Raw genomic sequence first — 20,650 nt, 5'->3', positions numbered from 1 at the left:
CTCCCAATGTTGTGTCATCTGCAAATTTGATCAGCATTCCCTGCACCTCCTCCTCCAAGTCATTCATAAAAATGTTGAAGAGCACTGGGCCCAGGACTGAGCCCTGCGGTACCCCACTCGTTACCTCTCCCCAGCTTGAGAAGGTCCCATTGATAAGCACTCTTTGAGTCCGATTCTGTAGCCAACTGTGGATCCACATGATCGTTGTTTCATCTAGCCCACTTCGAGCAAGTTTGCTCATCAGGATATCATGGGGCACTTTGTCGAAAGCTTTGCTGAAGTTGAGGTATATGATGTCTACAGCATTCCCACGGTCTACAAGGGAGGTGACTTGATCAAAAAATGAGATCAGATTTGTCTGGCAGGACTTGTTTTTGACAAATCCATGTTGGCTTCGAGTAATCACGGCATTGTTGTCAAGGTGCTTCCAGATGGATTGCTTTATGATCTGCTCCAGAATTTTCCCAGGGATTGATGTCAGACTGACTGGTCTGTAGTTCCCAGGTTCCTCCTTTTTACCCTTTTTGAAGATAGGGACAACGTTAGCCCTCCTCCAGTCATCTGGCACTTCCCCGGTCCTCCATGATTTCTCAAAGAGAATAGACAGCGGTTCTGAGAGTTCTTCTGCCAGTTCCTTTATTACTCTAGGATGCAGTTCATCTGGCCCTGGAGATTTGAACTCATTCAAAGTAATGAGGTGTTCCTTGACCATATGCCTGTCGATCTCAAGCTGCAATCCTGCCCCTTCAGCCTGTACTTCGCCTTTGCCAGGGGGGTCATAGACCCTCTTTTGGGAGAAGACTGAGCCAAAGTAGGAATTGAGCACCTCTGCCTTTTCTTTGTCATCTGTTATCATTTTGCCATCCTTATTTAATAGCTGAACCACCATTTCTTTCCTCTGCCTTTTACTATGCACGTAGCTGAAGAAAGCCTTTTTGTTGTTTTTAGCATCCCTCGCTAACCTCAGCTCGTTCTCCGCTTTAGCCTTCCTGACGCCATCCCTGCAATTCTGTGCTACCTGCCTGTACTCTTCCTTTGTTACTTGGCCTTCTTTCCACTTCCTATATGTGTCCTTTTTTGTTTTCAGGTCATCCCTAAGCTTTTTGTGAAGCCACATTGGCTTCTTCTGTTGTCTTCCACCTTTTCTTCTTGTTGGAATTGTTTGTGATTGTGCCTTGAGAATTTCCTTTTTTAAAACTTCCCACCCATCTTGGACTCCTTTTCTCGCTAGCATTGTTTGCCATGGGACCTTACTGATCATTGTTCTGAGTTTATTAAAATCAGCTTTCCTAAAATCCAGGGTACGCGTTTGAGTACATTCTCCGTCTAGTAATTGACAAGCCTCAGTTAATCATGATCCAATGAAACAGAAGGGCCTTTCCTTTTTAGTGTGGAATATTGCAGGCTGGAATACCCATAAACATGATAAAAAATTTCTAAAATTATTCCAGGAGCACAATGTTATCTGTATACAGGAGACGTGGATAACCGATTCAGAAATACATATGATGTATTTAGAAGTTTATACATCTTGGAATCTTCCTGCAAAAAAGCTCTCCTCTAGGGGCCGCCCAGCTGGTGGTGTCACTATTTTATTAAATCAAAAATGGAGTCTTGATCAAGACTCCATCAAGGCAGAAATTCCCCCGTCCCTATTAATAGTAAGATTGTGGTCAGGAAACAGTTTCTTCTTGATTATAATGAATATTTATATTCCTCCCTATAGCACGAGCACCTCACCCAGCACATTAAGGACTGAACTGGATGCAGCTCTTGATTATTTAGAAAATGAATTCCTACTTTCTATTATTATAGTTGTGGGAGATTTCAATGCCAGAATCGGTGGAAATAAAAAGTTAGCAGGCTATTTAAATATTGAGGAAGATGAATTATTAACTGTCTTCCCACAGATTTTGAGAGATCAGATGGCAAACCCAGTGGGTTATAACTTTTTGGAGTTCCTGTTTAAAAGGAATTACTCAATTTTAAATGGCTCCTATTCCAAAGATACCCCAGGAAATTTCACCTATTTATCAATAAGAGGACAAAGTACAATTGATTATGTGTGTGTTCCTATGAACAAGTTCAGGAATGTTATCAATTTCGAGGTTATCCCTAGAGGCCATTGTGATCATCAGCCTCTGAGGTTTGAGTATTTTAGAGAGGACAGAAGCTCTCAGATTTTTGCTTATGAACAATATCAGGCTGGAGTTGAACTAGTTGGTCAAAGGAGGGTCAAATGGAATAATATCATAATGGATACAATTAATTGTACCCTTTCCTCAGAGCAGATGCTATCCCTTTGTGATAACATACTGCAACTAGATGCTAATTCAGCAAATATATCTGTATCAACACATAATGAGAAATCTAAAGCCGTATTTGACCAGAAGCAATAACAGAGCGCTCCCCACTCAATCCCAAAAAGATTGGTTTGACCCTGACTGTAGAAAGGCTCGATCAGAAGTAAGAAGATATGCTAGGGAATTGAAGTCTCACTACTCCCCTGAAACAATTAAGATATTTGTAAATAAGAAAAAAGAATACAGGGAGCTAAGACATCTTTGGCATAGTTTGGACACAGCCATAAAGATGAAAGATATAACAGCTTTTTGGAAGATAGTAAACAATGGCTTAAATAGTGATAATCATATTGTGAACCCCCAAATATCAACGATGGATTGGGGAAAACATTTTAGTGTCCTATTTAATGCTCATACCCTGCAATTACACCTGCCTGTGAATTCCACTCTTGGCACCACATGTCCATGGACCCCTGTATCTCATAAAGAGAGTTTTTAATGAATGCCTTGCCAGTTAATAAAGCACCAGGAGAAGATTACATTCTAGCAGAGGTATTCAAATATAATATCAAGCGGTGGCTGCCCATTTTGGCCAAATTGTTTGACTATATCAATCTAATACTTCCATAATAATTCCAATCTTTAAAAAAGGGGATTGCAAGCTTCCGTCAAACTACAGGCCAATTAGTCTCAGATATTGCAGCCAAATTATATGCAAGACATCTGCTGAATAAACGGGAAGATTGGGTTACTATGAATAATATTGTAATGGAAGAACAAGCTGGGTTCCGAGCTGGTTACTCAGCAATGGACCACTGCTTTGTACTGGACCATTTGTTTGGTCAATAAGTATGTAACCCAAGAAAAGATAAAACTGTATGTGGCACTTGTTGATTTCCAAGCAGCCTTTGACTCTATCAATAGGAACAGGTTATGGCCCAAACTGGCAGAGCTAAACATGGATTGACACCTCTTGATTCTACTGCAATGGTTACACTAAGATTTGAACATTCAGGTGAGATTTTCCCCTGCTGGATATGTGTCGGATACCATCGTAGTATCTCGAGGTGTTAATAGGGATGTCAGAGAATTTCGCCACAAATCTAGGGGAGGCCAAATGCCAGTGCATTCGCCCCCCCAAAATCGGTGGCGAAACGGTCTGCCCCCCACCCCCCCCAGGACGGGACTTACCTTGTGCGAATGTCCCTGGCGGCGGCGGCTCCAGTGGCGGTTCGGCGGCAGTTCGGCGGCAGCCGGTCTTCTGACCGGCTGCCGCTGCCGCCATTTCCAGTTTTAAAAAAAACAAAACGTGATAGGCTACGTAAACATTTATGTAGCCTATCATGGCTAGATTTTTAAAAAATACCGTGATAAGCTACGTAAATGTTTACATAGCCTATCACGGCTGAGTGAAAAAAACAAACAAAAACCCACGCATATGCAAATGGCGGCGCCCATGGGTGCCGCCATTTGCGTTCCTTATTTTGCATGTGTAGTCTATGTAAACATTTACATAGACTACGGCGAAAATAAGAGGAACACAAATAGCGTTTTTCCCACTCAGCCGTGATAGGCTACGTAAACATTTATGTAGCCTATCACGGCTGACTGCAGGGACGCAAACGGCGGCGGCTACGGCCGCTGCCATTTGCAGTCCCGGCAGAACAGGATTTGCAGTGGGAAGGACAGGGCGCCTCCCCCCCCAGCCAGAATTTCGGGAGGAGGGACGGAGCGCCTCCCCCCCACCGCGAAACAACTTTCGTCAAAGGTAAGGGACTTTCGTACATCCCTAGGTGTTAAACAGGGAAGTGTTCTGGCTCCCCTTTTATTTAACCCATTTGTAAATGATATAGCTCCTGACTTGAATGGTGACTCATTTTTTCCAGTAAAAGTAGAAGAAAGGAAACCGACCTTTCTCCTCTATGCGGATGATCTGATACTTATTTTGCATACTCAGATTGGTCTGCATAGATTACTATCAGCAATGGCTGAATATCCCCGCCCCCATTTTTTAAAAAAATAATCTATTAATTATGGGAAAACTAAAGTCATGGTCTTTGTACATAGATCTCCAACACATAAATGGAGAATAAATTCCCATCCTATCAAGCAAGTATCCTCTTATGTGTTTGGCTGCTCTTTTTTCATCTTCAGGAGGCTGGGGTGCCCATTTTAAGTCCTTGAAACTAAAGACAAACCAGCAACTGAATGGACTACTGAGGTTCTGGCATACAAGGGGTGGTTATCAAATCTATCCAATTCTAACCTTGCTGAAATCAAAACTAGCTTCTCAATTTGTATACGGAGGAGAGCTTTGCGGTTTAAAAATCCCATATGTCATGGAATTGTTTCAAAACAAATAGTTAAGGACAGTTTTTGGTGTATCAAGGAGTATTCCTGCTCCATTTTTATGATTGGAAACTGGTGTAATGCCAGTTGAAATCAACATCATTATTAGGGCTTTTAATTATTGGCTCAAGATTTTTTTCTCACCCCCATCCAGATTACCCAAACTGTGTCTTCTAGAGCAAATGAGAGCTAACACATCAAATTCAGTATCTTGGTTTCAGAGATTAATTTCCCTAATTCATTATTATGGTTTCTCTGTCCAATATTTTACTACCTTAAATGTAGCTCATAGTAAAGCAGGTTTTAAGGAGAGGGTTTACAGTGTTTCTTTCCAATTGGACCTTTGTGTAGTCTCCAATAACAACATAGCACCATGGTTTGCAAAGACCAAGATTAATTTTGAAGGTGAAAGTTACTTGACTCTTAATCTCCATCTCAGATCAGATCAGTTTTAACACAATGAAGGATGCAGCAGATGAAAACAATTTTGGAAGGGCATTTTGATAAAAGGCCTTATGCCTCCAGACTTCGCCCTTCCTGTAGTTGCAAAGTGGTGGACCTGCTTCATTACCTGTTTTATTGCCCTCTCTAATCCCAAATTCGTCCCAAGTATTTAGAGCCATTTTCTGAGAAAAAGTTTATCTAGTCTGATTCAGAGAGAATAAATTTTTTTGTTCACATGTCATAATAAGACAAATCTTTTGGTACTGGCTAATTTTGCTCTTGAAGCCCAAAGTTACAGAGAAAATTTTTTGACCTTGCGGAATGATTAAAATCTGTTTTACATATTTATGTTTTTGTGTGTGCTTGTTGTGACCAATGGTTGAAACAACAAAAGCTTTATACTTACTAAATAGTTAAAACTTTGATTAGCAGTTTATATGATGTGTAATTATTGACTTTGTTTATATTATTGTGTTGTATGTTTTTGGGTTAATGGGAATGCGCTGTGCTATAGAGCGCAATATTAATTTGTATTATTATTGTTGTTGTTGTTAATGTTCAGGGGGGCTGTTTTTAAGGCTGGGGGGCTGCATTTCAGTGATCATGGCTCCTTGTAGCCTGACACCCTCCCCCCTCCCCATCAAAGCAAAGCTTCTGTTTTTCCATCTGGTTGACCCCTGACATGGACTTCCACCTTGCCAATGTGCATAGCCTCCTCCCACTGCCTGGACGGAATGCAGGCGGGGTCATTGCTCTTTTCAGCTGCACATGCATGCGCACAGTTGCTCTCCCTGGTTATCTGGAGGCATTCAAGTTGCCTCTGCAGGCGCCTTCCCCCTTCGGACTGTGCTGTGACGGATAGTAACTGCGGAGTGGCAGCAGCCCCTCAGGGAGGTGAGTCTCCATACAGTCTCGGAAATCGACCTGCCTGTGATGACAGGGCAGGAGAATGATCTTTCAGAGTGGGACAGGAGACCTGGGATCAAGGATTTACCTCAGGCATCCTGGTGCCCAGCACCTTGTGTTCCTGGCCAATGAGACCAACTGCCCTCCAAGGACTTCCACAGGAAAGCTCCATTGGTACACCCTCCCCGCCGCAGAGGGAACCGTGTTTCAGTTCTCTGCAGCAGCCTGAAACCTCAGGCCTATCAATTACTTCTACCCCAGGTCACATGGTTTGCTGCTCATCATCACATTCCCTGGATTCAGCTTTCCCTGGCTTGCATGCAGCTAGTCCCCAAGGAGAGAGGGAGAAGGTGGTGCAGGGGAGAGAAATGGGGTGCTTTAGAAGTCCCCCACCACTTCCAAATGTCAGTGGAGCCTAGTGATTATCTGTCATTGTTCCTAGGTTTAGGGGTGCGATTAAGGCTGCAATCCTACACCCACTAACCTGGCAGTAAGCCCCACGGAACACAGTGGGACCTACATCTGGGTAGACACATATAGGATTGGCATTCCCTTGCCCATTGTTCTGTGTGTGCTTTTAAAGGATGGGCTTTCCTCATTTCCTTCCCTTGCCATTGTTTTCTGCCTGTTCACCTCTTTATTTTCCTCCTGTTCCTTGCTCCTGTGTTTTTTCTCCTCCATGTTCTCCTCCTTCCTTTTCTCTTTCTCCCCATTCATTCCCCCTTCTTGTTTCTGGTCTTTTTCTCCCCTTTTCCTTTCGTTCTTTCCATGTTCTTCACAGCCCCATGTTTTAGGAGCAGCTATAACAGGTATTAGTGGGTATAGCCCACTTATAGCTTAGTGGGAGATAAGGGGAGCTGCGGGGGGGGGGGGGAGAAGGATATTCAGAACCATCCTATGTAGATCTGTTTAGATGTATGTTCCACCGAGTTCAATGTGATTTATGTAAGTATGCCATAGGAAGGAAAAAAGGAACAGAGGGTAGATTAAGGCAGGAATTGTAGTACAATTCCTGCCTGGGAGGGGGTGCCAATTTCACTTTGCCTTAGGCAGAAAAAATGTGGTTTTCCTCTGGTGGTCCAGAGGAAGGATATTCTCCTACTTGTGGGATAATGGGCTTCTCTACACAGAGGCTTTCCCCCCCCCCATGATCTTCTGCTTCTAGATTCTTTGCAGGATTAAGATGGGCCCTTTACATGTGCTTCCCTCCCACCCCCTTTTCGCCCTTTATCTGTGAGTTCTATATGTTTCATTATACAGCCACTAGATGGCACTGTTGTTATAGCCCCACTTCCTCTTTACACATACAAATTCAACCCAATTCAAAGTGCTTCAGTGTTGTTTTTTTGGCTCATATTTTCATTTCAAATTAAGCTGCTGAAATGGTCGGAAACTGTCGGAGGGAGGCCCTGTAGGTTGATGATATCATATAAAGGACCCGCAAATTTCCATGACTAACCAATCTCAATTGTAGGATAAAAGCCCCATGTGGAGAAGTCCATGTTTTTAAAGTGGGGGTTCCCAACCATTTTTTGGGCAGAGGGTTGGAGTTGGAATTTTGAAAAGCAGTCACAATTAATGAATAAATTAATTTAAAGTATTTTCATTCCACTCCACAGCTGCAAAGGGTCCTAGAGGGGCTTACAAATAGTTAGTAAAACAAGACAGTCTCTGCCTTACAGCTTACAATCTAAAAAAGACATGACACACAAGGAAAAGGGAATGAGGAGGGAAGAGAAATGGTTGGTGGAATGGCCCTGCTTCCCCCCCCTCACCTCCCTCAGCACAGTCTGCTGGTGCACCCCTTTCCCAAAATGGCATTGTGGTGGACATGGCCTGCTACAAGAATACCCATTTCACAGAAGACAAACTGGTGAGGTTAAAAGACAAGTAACTAATCCAAGAGCCTGAACATACAGCAGAGATGGTGTCTGGCTCAGAAAACTACTCCTTTGACTGCATTAGAAGGTAGGTCACCCACAATCAGTTGTCCTCTCCCTCCCTGACACTTCAAGCAGACAAAAACTACCCCCAGGAGTTTTAACTTTTGTGTTTTTTTTAAAGTAGTGATGTTTGGGGGACTTCAAGAGAGTTGTCCGGGTTGCCTTGGTGGCCATGGGTGTCATGCTGGAGACTCTAGCAACAGGTGAGATAGTAGCTGGGAAGAAATGAGTAGTTCCCCAAATGTCCTAACATTACCAGATCTTGTATTTTCTGTATATTGGTAAGTGAGTTTGATTCAAACTATTCCTCTTCTCTCTATTTTCTATTTTACTATGTTCATAAGTTAGTTTGCTATTTGAGATATATCTCTATATATCTGTATATCTATATCTTTGTGTCTGTCTGTCTGTCTGTCTGTCTATCTGTCTGTCTGTCTTGACTCAGATGTTCTGAGTTTCTTAGAATTTAATGTCAATTATAAAATTTGATTAGTAATTATTTTAGATGGGAACCCTTGTTAATAAGACTTTTCTTAAATGTTCTAATTAGCTCTAAGAATTTGCATTTACTTGAAAGGGATCCAGGGGTGGTCTGGGAAATTACAGGCCCGTTAGCAACATCTGTTACTGGTAAATTGGTTGAAGGCATTAGTAAAGATAAAATTAATAAGCATATAGAAGGACAAGACCTGCTGAAAAAGAATCAACATTACTTCTTTAAAGGTAAGTCCTGTCTCATTCTCACTAACCTTTTAGAGTTCTTTGAGAGTGTCAATAAACATGTAGATAGGGGTGATCTGGTAGACATTGTTTACTTGGACTTCCAAAAGGCTTTGACAAAGTCCCTCACCAAAGACTCCTGAGCAAACTTAGCCATCATGGAATAAGGGGACAGGTCCTCTTATGGATCAGTAACTGGTTAAAGGACAGAAAGCAAAGAGTATGAATAAATGGTAAATTCTCCCAATGGAGGGAAATAAATAGTGGGGTCCCACAGGGATCTGTATTAGGACCAGTGCTTTTCAACTTGTTCATAAATGATCTGGAATTAGGAGTGAACAGTGAAGTGGTCAAGTTTGCAGATGACACCAAATTATTTAGGGTGGTTAAAGCAAAAAGGAATTGTGAAGAGCTCCAAAAGGATCTCTCCAAACTGGGAGAATGGCAATCTAAATGGCAAATGCGGTTCAATGTAAGCAAACGTAAAGTGATGCGTATTGGGCAAAAAATCCCAACTTCAAGTATAGCCTGATGGGATCTGAGCTAGTGGGGACCAACCAGGAAAGAGATCTTGGGGTTGTGGTGGACAGCTCAATGAAGATGTCAACCCAGTGTGCGGCTGCTGTAAAAAAGCCAAATTCCATGTTAGGCATAGGGATTGAGAATAAAACTGCCAACATCATACTGCCCTTATATAAATCTATGGTGTGGCCACACTTGGAATACTGTGTACAATTCTGGTCACCACACCTAAGAAAAAAGATATTGTAGAGCTGGAAAAAGTGTAGAAAAGGACAAATACAATGTTCAAGGGGCTGGAGCATCTCCCTATGAGAGAAGGTTACAACAGCTGGGATTGTTCACTTGGAAAAAAGAAGGGTAGGGGGAGACATGATAGAGGTGTACAAAATTATGCATGGTGTAGAGAGTGGGGATAGGGAGAAATTTTTATCGCTCTCTCAAAATACTAGAACCCCATGAAGCTGATTGGTGGGCGATTCAGGACAGATCAAAGGAAGGACTTCTTCACACAGTGCATAGTTAAACTATGGAATTCGCTACCACAGGATGTAGTGATGGCCACCAATTTGGATGGCTTTAAAAGTGGTTGGATAAATTCCTGGAGGAAAAGGCTAATAATGACTAGTAGTGTAGATGGCTATGTGCTACCTCCAGTACCAGAGGCAGTGATCCTATGTACACCAGTTGCTGGGGAACATGTGTGTATTTGTGTGTGTGGGGGGGGGTGCTGTTGCACTCATGCCTTGCTTGTGGGCTCCCAGCTGGTTGGCCACTGTGTGAACAGAATTTTGGACTAGATGGACCCTTGGTCAGATCCAGCATTGCTCTTCTTATGTTCTTATGAGACTATTTGGCAACTGTCTATCTTGGACTTTAAATTTTTGGCTTATACATTGTTGTTTTTAATTTTAAGACTCAGACTTTGGATAGCATTTGTTTGGTTTGCTAAGTTAAACTAATACTGGAGCTACAAGTCAAGTTAAACTGTGCTCTCTTTCTCACCAGTGGAGGCTGGTGGTTCCGATTTCAGTGCCTACATTGTCCCTCACTCATACGTATATATATATTAGTAGTTTTGGGATGCAGTGGCTTAGAAAGTCTTTGGGCAAATCACTTCATCAGATCAGACACTCCATACCAGGGATCCCCAAACTTTTTGAATCTTTGGGCACATTTGAGAATTTGAGAAAGTACTGTGGGCACCGCCACAAAATGGCTCCCACTGAGGATGTGGCTAGTCACAAAATGGCTGCCCTGGGGGACTGGCTAGTCAAAAGTGAGCAAAAGAGGGGTGTGTGTGTGTGTGTAGAAATACTGAGACTAGAGACGGCGGGGGAGGAAGAAATAGCAAAGCAAATGGGTGGAGGAGAAAGAGCAAGGCTAGAGGGTGGGGGGACGGGGGAAACAGGAAGGCAAAGGGATAGAGAAAGAGGCAGGCCAGACGCTAAGATGGTGGAAAACACTGAGCTAAAGAGGTAGTGGGATAGAAATAGTGAGACTATTAAATCCATAATATAGGGACCTGATTTGAAAGGTTCCCTCCTCAAAGGGAACCCCAAAGAGATGCTCAGTGCCAGAGAGCAGTGTGCTGAGTGAGTGACCACCACTGCATGTTTTCTAAAGGGGTCCAAAGTCAATGAGTTGAGTTGTGCTGGTGGAGCTTCAGAGATATTTGACAGAGCAGGGCTAAACAGGAAGAGGGCGTCAGGTGACCAGAGCCAGTGTCCTGAGCAACAAACACCATTCCACTCTGACAACTAGTCATGGGGTAAAGATGGAGCACGTTTTCCTTGAAAGACAAATAGCCTATCTTGTACATGTTGTAACCTCCTCTAGGACGTTCCCCTTCCAGCTGCTGCAATGCCTAGTCTCCTGAGGTCTTCACTCTCATGCTTCTTTCTTCTCCTGCTCTTTCCACTGGCCTCCAATACTGCTTCTGAAGATGAAGGTGTGGTGGTCACCAGCAGTGGCCCTGTTAAAGGCAAGCGTGTCCTGGCTGGCTCTGGCTCTGTGACTGCCTATCTGGGCATCCCTTATGCTGAGCCCCCTGTGGGGAAATTGCGTTTCCAGAAGCCCCGTCCACATCAGCCATGGAGACAAGTCTTGGAGGCCACCGACTTTGGCAACGCTTGCCCCCAGTTCATTCCTCATGGCACCCCTGATGCAGCCATATGGGCTCCCAATCGACCACTCTCAGAAGATTGTCTCTTTCTCAATCTCTGGGTACCCCATCCACAGCCCTCTGCACCAACTCCTGTCCTTGTCTGGATACATGGAGGGGGCTTCTTCACTGGCACATCATCCCTGAACATGTACAATGGGGCATCCTTAGCTGCTTATGAGAACGTCATTGTGGCCTCCATGAATTATCGCCTGGGTGCTCTGGGCTTCCTTTTATTACCACCAGCTGCCCCAGGAAACATGGGCCTCTTGGACCAACAGCTGGCACTGAAGTGGGTAATGGACAATGCAGCTGCCTTTGGTGGAGATCCTGCTCGGGTGACTATTTTTGGCCACAGTGCTGGTGCATCCTCCGTGGGTTTCCATCTCCTCTCACCAAGTAGCCAGCCCCTGTTTGCCCAAGCTGTGCTTCAGAGTGGAGCTGCCCATGCTGTCCGGGCTTGGATGAGTCCTGAGGAGGCCAAGCAGAGAGCCCTGAATTTCGGTCAGCTGCTTGGCTGTGCAGAAGGGAATGATACTGTTGTGGTGAGCTGCCTACAGGAAAAAGATGCAAAGACATTTGCTCAACATGAGATATTCATATTGCTAAAAAGCAAGTTCCTTTTAGATATTCCCTTCTCACCAACAACAGATGGGGTTTTTTTGCCTGATGAACCACAGAAGCTTCTGGAGGCTAGGCACTTTCAATGTAAACCGATTCTCATTGGGGTCACTTCTGATGAAGGGTCTACCTTTGTACCATTTCTTTTTCCTGGCACCAATAACAGCCTAATCAGTTGGGAGCAACGTCTGCAAGGGATAAGGATGACGGTGCGAAACGCAACGGAAGAGGCTGTCCAGGCTGTGGCCCTGAAGTACAGTGAAGAAGGCCAGGGTCCAGCAAAGCACCGTTGGGCCATGGCACAGTCCAGTGGCGATTACCTCCTTGTATGCCCAGCAGCCAAATTTGCTGCAAAGGTCAGCGAAGCTGGGAGTCCTGTGTACAGTTATTCCTTTACACATCACACCTCTGGCTCCATTTGGCCTGAGTGGATGGGGGCAGCCCATGGTGCTGAGGTACCTTATGTGTTCGGGACCCTTGAGTCAGCGGTGGGTGTCAACCACACATACACAGAGACTGAGGCTGCACTGAGCCGTCGGGTGATGCGGTACTGGGCAGAGTTCTCCAGAAGTGGGTATGGCACTAACCTTTTCCTCTTATGCCTCGCTGCTGTATGAAGAAGGAAGGCCCATCCCTTCAATAAAGCAGGGGCGGTGCTAGATACTGGGAGGATCCTGGGTCACGCTGAGAGAACAAAAAAATTGCACAAATGTGCATATAGCAATTTCCATATGTAAATATATGTGCATAATTGGAATAATTAGTGTAATTTAACTTTTCTAGAAGGCAAGCTAATTAACCTCTTGCTTGCTTTCAGGACAGATGTCCCGAAGTGTGCTAACTTAAACTTACCCTCTGTGCCCCCAGACTTTTCCTTGGTCTTTCGGGTCCAAAGCCAGGTGGCAAGGATGGAGTGCCTGAGACTGCATGGCGGCACCTTAAACATTTACCAATTAATGAACATGGCACAGTGGCCAGGGGGAGTGTGCGAATGCATCGCAGGCTATTAGGATGCAAATGTACAGAATTATTAGGGAGCAATCCCCATTAGGGGGCCGCGGTGGCTTAGTGGTTAAGACGCTGAACTGCAGATGGGAAGGTCGGCAGGACAGCAGTTCGAGACCCGAGTGCCGCGTGACGGAGTGAGCTCCCGACTTCAGTCCCAGCTCCTGCCAACCTAGCAGTTCGAAAGCAAGAAATTGCAAGTAGATAAATAGGTACCGCTTCGGCGGGAAAGGTAACAGCGTTCCGTCTACCTCGGTGTTCAGTCATGCCGGCCATATGACCACGGAAGCATCTTCGGACAGCGCTGGCTCTTCGGCTTAGAAATGGAGATGAGCACCACACCCTAGAGTCGGACACGACTGGTTGGGGACACCTTTAATCCCCATTAAACATGGGCTTTACTTCTGAGTAAATCCTCACTCAATCTTCTCCCCATCCTTCAGTGGGATCAGATGCAACAGAGATCATCAGGGCCCCTGTAACTTTATTTCGGGAAGTGCCATTTTTCTCCAGGTCCAAGAAAAGCAGCACCTTTCAAAATAACATTCTGTACAGTGGACTCCTGTCTATGAAAAGTTATTATGCCACAGTAAATTTGCGAGTCTTTCAGGTGCCGCAGGGCATTGTGGTTTTTCAACACAAAACAGCGAGAAGCCCCTATCCTCCTCCCACATCTATTCTCCTTTTCCTAAGTGTAGTGCAAACCCGCGATGCCAAGGAGGACCATGCACCTGCCAGAATCTGGCCACATGGATCATGCAAAAAGCAGGTGCACTCCAGGAAGGTCACTGGAGAGCCAAAGAGCTCTGCTCATTCTAGCAAGCTGGAGCAAGCTGTCATACATTGCCTTGCCCCAAATTCAGACATTGCTGTTCGTTCAACCCCCTTTTTTTGCAAGCAAAAAGGAAGGCCTGAGGACGGGGAGGTGAAAATCGCTTCCGCTGCTCCTCCTGCACTGCATTGGGTGACTGTGAGCCTCTAAGTTAGGGGGCTTCCGACCATCGAGGCCACAACTGATCAGATTGTGTCCTAAGCCTTCAATGCGAACCACACCTAAGATGGAGCGCGCTCCCTTGTATACAGTGGGGCTTGCGTCCAAGGGAACATGCATGGGGCTGTAGTGCAGCTCCGTGCAGCTCTTTGGTAGAACGGTTGCACAGAAATGTTTGCACCAATTGAACTCTAAGCTTACACCTCTGTACACTTCAGGCATAGGGGTGTTAGTAATTCAGACGTAAAAATGATGATGACAAAAGTAATACAGCTGTGGTGATGATGATGATGAGGTTCCAGTACTGTCAACTTTCTTGAGGCCCTGATCATGCCATGTGGTAGTAGGATATACATTTAAAAAAGGGGCAACGAACTCAGCTTTGTTCTCAGCTCACGCACAGCCACCCTCCCTACTGGATTACAACTACGTTTCACTCCCTCCGCAGGAATCCCACGGGGTCGGTGGCCGATGAGGTACAGTGGCCGCTCTACAATGCCACACAGCAGAACTTCTTTCTTCTTAGCACTGAGCCAGCCCAGGTTCTGAAGATCTCTCCTGCCCGGCTTTGTGGTTTCTGGGAAACGCTTCCTTTGAAGGCTGCAGATCCACGTGAGTTCAGCACTTGCTCTGGAAGTGTGTGTTTGGATGGGAGTGTCTTGCTGATATCTCATGGGGAAGATGTTTGTAGTGACTTTGCTTTCTATTGGAACTGCCATCTCCTAGATCTGAATGGCTTTATGTATTGCTTCCCTACGTTTTCTGAGCAGTGGGCCTGTTTATTTACAATTGTACAGGTTGAGCCGGCAGCAAGCAAAGCTGTATGTAAGTGGTGCTAGTCCCAATGGAAAACCACTCCAGCACCACCAAGGTCCTTAAAACTGTTTCTGTCAGCCAGAGAGCCCGCAGGGATGTTCTCCAGACACCCTCTTTGGTTTTCCTTCCTCTGGCCAAATTCACACTGCACACAATACAATGCTCTTCAAGGTGTGTGGTGTTTCCTCTGGCTCCAACCCCCTTCCCAAATAGGAGGATTTCACATAGCCGTGGAGCCTGGAGTAGCCAACTGCTTTTCAGAACCTACCAGTCAGGTTCCTACTGTTCACTATTAAGTACCATGCCACAAAAACACAGAGAGAGAGAGAGAGAGTGAGAGAGTGAGAGAGAGAGAGAGAGAGAGAGAGCTGGCCATTTCGCATGACAAAACAGCATGATGACAATCGAGTTTTTTGAGTGATTTAAAGCAGACTTTCTCCAGTAGTTAAAGTGCTTTTGTTTTGTGAGAAACCAGCACACAAGCATGATGCTGCGTGGACCCCCACGCCAGTTGCCATGTTTGATCACTCCCAGCTGAAATGCACTGGCAGGACCAATGGTCAGGGAACAGCAACAATCAACCGAAGCCAAGGATGGTAGCTCTGTCTCTGTGACAACAAGTGCCCCGACGCGCTTCCCTACTATTTTTCTTGGCTTGCTGGGAATGGGCTTCACTTGGTACTTCTTATAGCCAAGACCTGAAATAGTGTGCCATGCATATTATTACTCAAAAATAGTAAAGAGAAGGGGGATCATGGAAATGTTGTGTTCTGTGGATCTGTAATATTCTTTGAAAGTTGTTGTTGAGTATGTGAAACTTGGAAATAAAAGGTGCAGGTATGAAATATAAGGGCCACGGTGGCTTAGTGGTTAAGACGCTGAACTGCAGACCGGAAGGTCAGCAGGACAGCAGTTCGAGACCCGAGTGCCGCGTGACGGAGTGAGCTCCCATCTTCAGTCCCAGCTTCTGCCAACCTAGCAGTTCGAAAGCAAGAAATTGCAAGTAGATAAATAGGTACCGCTTCGGCGGGAAAGATAACAGCATTCCATGCACCTCGGTGTTCCATCATGCCGGCCACATGACCACAGAAGTGTCTTCGGACAGCGCTAGCTCTTCGGCTTAGAAATGGAGATGAGCACCACACCCTAGAGTCAGACACGACTGGCTGGGGACACCTTTACTTTTTATGAAATATGGGGCACCAGGCAGTCTCCACTGCAAAGCAAATTCCTCTTCCTCTTGTGCATTTGGCTATCATAGTATCATAGAACAGTAAGGTTGGAAGGGGCTTATAAGACCATCCAGTCCAACCCCCTGCTCAAGGCAGGAACCCAAGTCAGAGCATCCCTGACAGATGGCTGTCCAGCCTCATCTTGAACGTCTCCAGCATGGGAGAGTCAACCACCTCCCTAGGGAATTGGATCCATTGTCGTATTGCTCTAACAGTCAGGAAGTTTTTCCTGATGTTCAGCTGGAGTCTGGCTTCCCTGCATCTAACAAAGAACATACCTACACTGAAGAATTCCACTGGTTGGACAGTCATTCTTTCTCCCCACAGAACCATAGTTCTGCGCTGTGTGTGTGCTGGGAGCAGGAAGGCTTCGACAGAGCATTCCTAGCACCCTGCTCAAGATGCGCTTCCCCAAGTTCTGCCATGGCAGCTAAACTGTCATAGAATTGCTGTACATCGGTAGTCCTCAAAATCCCTCTTTCAGACTGTGACTTGTCCCTGGTTATCTAGCCGTGGTCAGGACAGCCCTATTTCTCAGCACATTTTTTCTTTCTTCTGCAGACCAATCGGGAGAAGATTCTGTTTCTCCAGGCAAGGGGGAAGATGGGAGGACGGAATCCAGTACTCAGTAGAGGGAATCCCCATGAAAGGTCAGCAGGGATGCAGTGGGCTGCTTAGAGCTCGGGCGTGATGCACAGCCCAGAAGAATGAGGAAGAGTGAGAAATGAAGTACCGAAAGAACAAGTGGGCAGAGCACACTGAATACATAGAAGCAGAACATCTCCACTCCTTCTCTTCTTTTTGCCCTGCTCTTCTTTTGCGCAGTCTGCATCTAAACCTGTTTCCTGCTGCTTCAAGAGCTCTAAATCCAGATCCTGTAAATGATACCTTGGCACCTCCCCAAAGGGAGAGCACCCTTATCGTGGTCTCCCGTAGTGCCAACAAAGTGAATCTCATAGCTTCCCCGATCCAAACCAAGGTGCATGGTGCCAACACTGAGGTGATCTGCGAAGAAATAAAACCTTGTTATGCCTTGCACCCCACTTTGAGCTGTAAAATGTTTCAGGGCTTCCAACACTTTCCCAGGATTCAGTTCCCTTAGAAGGAAGTCACTGGGGACTTTTGGTGAGAGTAGCACTGGTGGACCAGGGAGTGAGGATGGGGGTGGGGGTGGGGAGACTGCATTTGGGAGCCCTCAGAGCTTGGGGCCCCAGATCTCCATCCAGTGGTCCACCTCAGTGATGGGATAGCTGTCAGCTGCAAATGACCTGCAGAGGGTTGTTTCCTTCCAGGGAACATGGGGCTTGACAACAAGCAAAAGTTTGTTCATTGCATAGGACTTTATTATTCTCAATCTTTAATCCTCTGAAATCTAATTGGGATGGGATGTGACTTCATGATCAGCACAAGGGCTTGCCTGCAAGCACCATGCACATCTGGCATCTTCTGAAACAAGTGAGAAGAAAAAAGGCCTCCCACCCCAAGCCAAATCTGGTGCGTGTGTGTGTGGCAGGGGGGATGACTTTACAAGTGTTAGAACAGCCTTCCCTGGTCGGAGGGCTATCTGCAAGCTGTAGTTCAGGAGAACCTCATGGGTGATAGCTTAGCCTCCTGATTTTCCCTCAGAGCATTTCTACATGAGCGATTTATTGCACATTTGTAACTGGCCGCTCGTGGAAGTTTACAGGTCCTTTACATGATGTTAACTCCAGGACATCTCCTGCACTTCCCTCCCTTTATCCTGCTTTCAAAAAGATCAGAGATCAAGTGACAAGGGATGTTGCTCTGTTCTATCGGCTGTGTGTAATGACAGCAAAGCGCTATTATCACAGCACCATCGAATGGCTGTAAAATGAAACATATAGAACTTGCCGAGGAAGGGCTTTCCTCGATTCAAACCATGTGTCCACCTGTGTAAAGGAGCCGGTTGTAACCCTGCAAAGAAACCAGAAGCAGAAGCCCCGGTAACACTGCGGGATAAAAAGCCTGGCGTGGAAAAGCCCTCAGTCATTCTGACTGCACGTGTGGTTTCTGGGCACTCCTTCAGCTTACATTGGAACTTGATTTGTTTTGAGTGAAACAAATTGACAAAGACCAGTTCTCAGGCATTTCATCCACCTCAGAATTGGCTGTTTTGTTCCATCTATGTTTTGGAGGGTGAGGTGAAATTCTTTGGGGCAGAAAAAAATTGGAGCAGATGCTATTTTGTTTTTCCCAGAAAGTCTTATTTTGAGATGTTTTTTGAAGTTCGGAAAATTCAAAATTTCTGCCAGAATGAAATGGCTGCCTCCCTTGCCACTCACTGCCATTTCAGTGGACAGCACTTGAGTATCTACAGGAAAACACACATGCTTCAAGAGTGGGCAGATTTTTATAGAGTCTAGCAGATCATTTTATTTGAGTAGTGTTAAGTATCCCTCCTAAAAATACGCAGTGTGCCTTTTTTTTTCTTTGCCTGGATTTCTGTGTGTGTGTGTGTCTATCATCCATCTATGTCATCTCTCTCTCTCTCATCTATCTATCCACTTTCTTTGAAAATAGACCCCAAAGTTTAAAAGACATCCCATGCTGGGTTTTTTTTTTTTTGAGGGGAAGGGATTGTTAAGGTAAAATTAGCTCCCTGGTCTGTAGCTAGGTGATCAAGCTGACTGAGATCTGTGTGACCTTATAAAGAGGTAGACGAATGAGAACGAGACAAAGTACTTACAATTCAGTTCTGTTCATTATAGCAGGTGAGCAAATACTAAGTTTCTAGTCCCTAACCAGCATACTTACACACACATACATACTCTGATAGCCAGTCAGAATAGTAGCAGGTGGCAGAGGCTGGGATATGACTGGGCGCAGTTGCCCCTCTTGACTTCTGCTGCTGATGGCCTATATGGATTGAGGATGACGATCCCTTCTCTCCTGAGCACAATCCATGGATCCCTTCTCATCTTCTGCTGAGTAGTGACCAATGCTGCGTTTGTTATCCAAGTCCACATAACAGATGACAAGGCATATGCACTTCAGGGTATCTCGTAAGCAAGTTAACACTAGGCCATGCTTTGGTACAGTCAGGTCACACTCCAACACAACTAACAGATGCCTGTCTTCCACATCTGCAGGTTAGCTGCTGTCATGGATGATCTCTGTTACATGACTCTTGGTTTCAACTCAGTTTTTGTGGCATGACTGACTCGGCTTACATTTGCGAGCTCAGCCGTGGGTTTTGCCCAAACTCCGGAGACTTTTTGCATATATTTGTGGTGTGATGGATGTAATTTGTGCAAATAGATAATTGTGGAAATTGTGGCAATAATTTGCGCAAATTATGGCCACAATTTGCATGATTTGTGCAAATTATGGTCCCAATTTGCGTAATTGTGTACAAATTGCAGAAATTATGCAAATGTGGACAAATTGCAGCCATAACTTGCACAAATGAAAAACTACCAAAAATCAGCTAACTGGTCTGACTTACCTCAGGCTGAGTCAGGGCAGCTAGCAGAAGACTAACCGAAGTCCGGGGGGGGAGGGCAAGCCGATGAAACCTCGTCAAGCTCCACCCCCTACCAGATTTCTCTGACATCCCTAGTTTCAACTTGACTCGCCCCTTTCTGTCCATTATTGGGTGGAAAATCCACAGTTGTTTCTTCCTTTATCAGCATAATTCTATTGCTTTCTGTCCTTGCCATTGATTTCTCTTCCTGCAGCAATTTTCCATCTTGGGACAGGCAGATCTCTAGCCCATTTTCAGCCTCCTAGAAAGGAAACTCACACACATTCTCAAACACACTCTAACTCTTATTTAAAATTAGAATATGTGGTTTTGTATACAATCGTTGCAAGCCATTAAATGGTATTAGTAGTGTATTAATACATCAATATTTCTATAACAAGATCATTGCAACCCTACGTATGTCTAAACAGAAGTAAGCCCCATTTAGTTTAATTGGAATTACTCCCAAGTAAACATACTGAAAACTCAATGAAATGATTTCGAGGAACAACGTTGTGGGCGGGGCGATGTCATGAATCTGCTTCTATCTAGTACGCTTGGATATTGATCCATCTGCACAACATGCAACTTCACCTTATGGACATTACAAATGTGGGGGCTGCTCTGTATGTGATCTTTCCTTACCAATCAAAATTTTTGAACATCCCATGGATCATTGATGTTTTGATCAAACAGTTTGCTGTACACTTGGCACACGAACAAGAATCAAATTTAAACCCCGCAGTTTATGTGTCTATGGGTACTTTCAGATGGAGGGATCTAAGTGGTACCTTTAAGAAAGCATTGTGCAGTATTCCATCTTCTTGTCCTAATGGATTTTCTGTGGTATGAAAAAAGATGGAAGAGGTGATGGGAAAACAGAGGAGGGTTTTGAGTGGAAGATGATGTGGTCTGGACCCCCCCCCCCGCCCTTGGCCCTTTAAATTCCATTGAAAGGAGCAGGAAAAAGGCACGATAAAAGTATCTTCTGGAAGCTCCCTATGACTTCTTGATCTTTCCCAGTGAACCCTCAGCAAAGTAACTCTTCTACTGTCCTGAGAAGGTTTTTCTTGCTGCCCGGCAACTGCATCTGTAGATCACCAAGAAATCTAATAAACACGCATTGAAAACTTTTGTACGACTAAATTGGTTT

General features: G+C 45.0%; 1 protein-coding gene across 3 annotated transcripts; it reads left to right on the top strand.

The window, feature by feature from the left end:
- Nucleotides 1-5,880: 5,880 nt before the first annotated feature.
- Nucleotides 5,881-20,631, top strand: LOC146355260 (cholinesterase-like). 3 transcript variants are annotated; one of them, XM_084840801.1, is made up of 5 exons: nt 5,881-5,990; nt 8,070-8,148; nt 11,130-12,543; nt 14,414-14,577; nt 16,575-20,631. In XM_084840801.1, exons 2-5 carry the CDS (start codon nt 8,118-8,120, stop codon nt 16,643-16,645), a joined length of 1,680 nt encoding a protein of 559 aa, XP_084696927.1. In that variant the 5' UTR covers nt 5,881-5,990; nt 8,070-8,117; the 3' UTR covers nt 16,646-20,631. The 3 variants fall into 3 exon arrangements, with proteins under 3 accessions (XP_084696927.1, XP_084696926.1, XP_084696925.1); XM_084840800.1 differs by having other exon boundaries at nt 8,067-8,148; XM_084840799.1 differs by lacking the exons at nt 5,881-5,990; nt 8,070-8,148 and having other exon boundaries at nt 11,048-12,543.
- Nucleotides 20,632-20,650: the final 19 nt, after the last annotated feature.

Source organism: Heloderma suspectum, chromosome 2 (assembly GCF_057233095.1).
Source record: "Heloderma suspectum isolate Gila_16-S chromosome 2, 16-S_ref, whole genome shotgun sequence".
Classification (NCBI taxonomy): Eukaryota; Metazoa; Chordata; class Lepidosauria; order Squamata; family Helodermatidae; genus Heloderma; species Heloderma suspectum.
Note: the sequence above shows the minus strand (reverse complement) of the source record. Positions and strands in the feature narration are given on the sequence as shown.